At 31.7% G+C, this 4,782-nt stretch overlaps 1 protein-coding gene across 1 annotated transcript in view; it reads right to left on the bottom strand.

The window, feature by feature from the left end:
• Window positions 1–3,295: 3,295 nt before the first annotated feature.
• The window catches only part of LOC107748356 (septin-7-like), a 63,611-nt gene continuing 62,124 nt past the window's right edge, over window positions 3,296–4,782 (bottom strand). Inside the window, exon 14 of the mRNA XM_016563123.1 lies at window positions 3,296–3,874. Coding sequence (XP_016418609.1) covers window positions 3,838–3,874 — 37 coding nt within the window. The 3' untranslated portion in view covers window positions 3,296–3,837. The remainder of the gene's footprint in view (window positions 3,875–4,782) is intronic.

Raw genomic sequence — 4,782 nt, forward strand, 5'->3', positions numbered from 1 at the left:
AATAATAATAATAATACATTTATTTTATATAGCGCCTTTAAAAGTTGCTTTCTCAAGGCACTATCCAAGAAAGCTTACATAAAAGAAAACACAACAATATAAGACAATATACTATAAATTCAACAAGAAATAAATCACAAAACAATACAATAAAAACGAATCAAATAAAAGCATTCCTGAAAAGAATGTTTTAAGAAAAGTTTTGAAAACAGCTAAAGAATTAGCGTCCCTAAGGTCAATTGGGAGAGAATTCCACAGTTTTGGAGCATACGTTGAAAAGGTCCTGTCCCCCCTGGATCGTAACCGTGTTTTGGGAACAACTAAGAGACAGAAATGATATGCATATGAATGACAAATTTACTGTCCTGGGGCTCAAGGATTTGGCACAAAACAAAACAGAGGACAACAAAACACACAACACCAATAAAACAAGACAAAACAACAAAATACCAAAACAAAAATACAACATACAAAACAAAACAAATAACAACAAACTACAAAACAAAAAACAACAAACTACAAAACAAAACAAATTAACAACAAACTACAAAACAACAAACCACAAAACAAAACAAATTAACAACAAACTACAAAACAAAAAACAACAAACTACAAAACAAAACAAATTAACAACAAACAACAAAACAAAAAACTACAAAACAAAACAAATTAACAACAAACTACAAAACAAGCACACAACAAAACAAATCATATAAAAACAAACAAACAAGAAAACTACAAAAACAAAACACAAACCAAACCAGTAATATTACCTTTATGGGCAAATATGACCCAGTACTACATTATAATTTAACATGATGTAAAAACAACAAACTACAAAACAAAACAAAGTAACAACAAACTACAAAACAAGCACACAACAAAACAAATCATATAAAAACAAACAAACAAGAAAACTACAAAAACAAAACACAAACCAAACCAGTAATATTACCTTTATGGGCAAATATGACCCAGTACTACATTATAATTTAACATGATGTGATGTAACCACAGTGCTCTTGTTTGCAGGACTGGTCATTTGAAAGGATCTTTTTCTGTATTGATTTACTGTGTCAGTATCCATCTGTAAATCTTTACCACACGTCTTCAGAGAGCACCTATTCCAGCCTGGGCTTCCTATGATGTTAAAAATGAGAGTCAGCGCTGATTGGCTGAAACAGCATGTATCTTGATGATCAGGGATAACGGTGGGCCAATTGCAGGATCAAGATGAGTCACATCACCTGATGAGCGAGTCCTCCCGCTGATTACTGCAAGACCCCATTAGTTCAAAGGTCTCCATTTGTTTGAGAGTTACACTTAAAATGGGGATAGAGCCAGAGGTTACGTGATAAAAAGACCAAACACACACAAATGTCGTGCACTGTTGCAGCACATCTCCCAGCACTGAGCCCTCGAGATGTGCTGTCAAGTCTGATGAGATCCCATGACTGAAATTAAACCATTTCTGGATGAAAGAACTAGTACTGGGTTCAATATGAGAGAAACTCTACACTAGATACGCTCAATTAAATTCAGACTCATCCCTCAGTTTATATAAACAAACAAATCATCGATGTGACTAGATTTAAAAACAAAAATGCAAAAACAAGCTGGAATAGTGTATATTAACATTTACTTAAGTGCATTGTCCAGCCCTATACTTCCATTTATGTTCGTGCATTAACATTAACTGAACAGCAGTATGCCGCCGATGCTGTCCACAACGCTCCACTTGTATTGAAGCTGGAACAGCACTTTAAGTACCTCTAGGCCAGTAGCAATTATTCAGAAAGGGTTAAAGACAGCAGTGAAATGCAAAGAACTTGGAAAGCAAAGCAACAAGTGAATTAGACAAATCTACTTTGCAAGATTAGTGGTTGCTAGAAAAAAAAAACACTAAACAAAAAACACACTTCAAAGGAGAATCTGTATAAATGTTTTTATAAGTTTGTTTTGTTTTTAAGCAAAATATTTTTATTAAAATTATCCTTTTAAGTTTTTTTAGCAATCACCAAAAAAAAATAAAAATGAGTGCTGTCAAACGATTAATCTCATCCAAAATAAAAGTTTTTGTTTACATAATATATGTACTGTATGTGTATTGTGTATATTTATTATGTATATATAAATACACAAACATACAGCATATATTTTGAAAATATTTACATGTATATACATTTATATTCTTAATTATATATAATATACATATATTATGTAAACAAGAACTTTTTTGATTGGTTGTAATATATATACAGTATATATATATAAAAATTAAAAATAACATTTTTATTTAAATATATATATTAATAATATTATTTATTTAAATATATTTGTATAAATAAGTTATAGATTGGTGGTTACTGAAAACTAAAACAAAACAAAAAAAATAAAACACACTTCATAGGAGAATTTGTATAAACATTTTTTAGATTAGTGGTTGCTGAAAATAAAACAAGACAAAACACAAAACAAACCCCAACACGCTTCAAAAGTAGTTTGTATATACAAATATTTTAAATTGAGAGTCCACAGACTGGTTTAAGACATTTCTCCAAAAGTCTAATATTTAACAGTCAAAAAAAAAAAAAAGATAATGAATGTAAAGTTGAAGAAGCAGCTCACCCACAATTGATGCAGTATTTGCTGCCCCCTTCCTGTCAAATCTGTTCCTGAACGAGACACTTCATGTTCTGCATTCAATGAGCAGTTTATTTACATACAATAAACATCAATGGCCCCGCATCAATACATACAGCTGTCAACACATCTCGTTTGTCTTGATTGACTTCTTCCATTAATGACAAACAGCAAAGAGTGCATCAAAACAAAACAACTCGTACTATTAAAATGGAATCATCACAAGTTTATTATGTGACTTTGTACAATAAAAATGAAAAAGCAAAACAAAGAGAAACAAAATTAACAAAAAAGTTGCAGAAGTACATGACCGAGAGCTAAGTGTCAGCTCTGATGGGAACTCGTGCCTATAGAGAGAAAAACACACATCAACTGGCCAAGAACGCCAGCTCACTGTTCCTGAATCAGTTTACATGAGCAGGAGCAGGAAACACACCCGCTGGAAGCCAACAGACATCAACAGATCACTTACAAACGCCCATCATGTGCGATGAATCCTCCATTCACATAATGTGGTACAGCTCTTCATTACAGGAGGATCCATGGACAAATCATGTGACATTCATAAAGATGTGTAAATGCACAAGCACTTAAAACAAACAAACAGTGAACTGGAAATTGACAAAATAATGGTAACTGAAAAAAAAAAAAAAAAAAAAAAAAAAATTCATGAATGGCTAAGGTCCATGGCTAAATAATTTAAATTACACAAAAATTGGAAGAGCTTAACATTTCAGGAAGGGAAAAGAAGATGCCACAAAAAAGGTTGCTGTTTAAAGGCCAGAAATGCCTGAGGTAAGATTCAGCCTTTATTGACGTGGCCAATCAATCGTGACCTCGGATCTAAAAGCACTAAACAAACACGCGATGCAGGAGGGGAATTTGACGCATTACAAATTCAAAGTCCTAAGAGGTTATCATTTCAAACAATATTGCATATCTTTGAGAAGTTTGTATGTTTTATTTGTTTTAGATTAGGCGCTCTCAGTTTCTGTGAGGTCTGGCAAATGAACCGACGCTTTAGATGTGGAGAAAGAGCCTAATGGGTGGATAGAGTTAAGTGTTTCCGGTCAGTGAGGCGTCCCCACAACAACACAAAAACATACAAAAACATGGGGCTTTATATAAATGTATGGTTTTGGTCGACAGACTGGTTTAATTGGCAACTAGGATGTGGTGATGGTCCAAAGTGGTTTAAAAGATCTTCTTCTTTTTGTTCTTTTCCAAGGTCCTTTAGGATTGAAAATAAGAAAAGAAAAGGAAATAAACATTGACAGGCACACTTTACAACAGATTAAAATAAAATGTTACACAATATCTTTTAATTATACTTACCAATCGGAAGTTTGGAATAATTAATATTTTTTTTATGTTTTTCTTCTTTTATGCTCGAGCTGTTTTTACTTGATCAAAAATACAATAACAGTAATATTGTATAATATTATTACAATTTAAAATAACTGTTTTCTATGTGAATATGTTATAAAATGCAATTTATTTCTGTGATCAAAGCTGAATTTTCAGCATCATTACTCCAGTCTTTCAGTATTGCTTGAAAACAGTTGTGCTGCTTCATATTTTTTTGTGGAAACCTGAAAATGTTAATTTCAATTGAAAATGTTTCATTTTTTACTTACCCCAAACTTCTGAATGTGTGTGTGTATGTTACACTGTCGTTCAAAAGTTTGGGATCAGTAAGAATTTTCATGTTTTTTAAAGAAGTCTCTTCTGCTCAACAAGGCTGCATTTATTTGATCAAAAATACAGAAAAAACAGTAAAGTTGTGAAATATTATTGCAATTTAAAATAACCGTTTCATATTTTAATATACTTTAAAATGTAATTTATTTCTGTGATCAAAGCTGAATTTTCAGCATCATTACTCCAGTCTTCAGTGTCACATGATCCTTCAGAAATCATTCTAATATGCTGATTTATTATCGATGTTAGAAACATCATATTTCATATTTTCATATTTTTTTTGGAACCTGTGATAATTTTTTTCAGGATTCTTTGATGAATAAAAAGTGCAAAATAACAGCATTTATTCAAAATATAAGTCTTTTCTAACAATATAAGTCTTTACTATCACTCGTTATCAATTGAACACATCCTTGCTGAATAAAAGTTTTAATTTCT

This window comes from Sinocyclocheilus rhinocerous, unplaced genomic scaffold (genome assembly GCF_001515625.1).
Source record: "Sinocyclocheilus rhinocerous isolate Xijiao unplaced genomic scaffold, SAMN03320098_v1.1 scaffold1281, whole genome shotgun sequence".
NCBI classification, from domain to species: Eukaryota; Metazoa; Chordata; class Actinopteri; order Cypriniformes; family Cyprinidae; genus Sinocyclocheilus; species Sinocyclocheilus rhinocerous.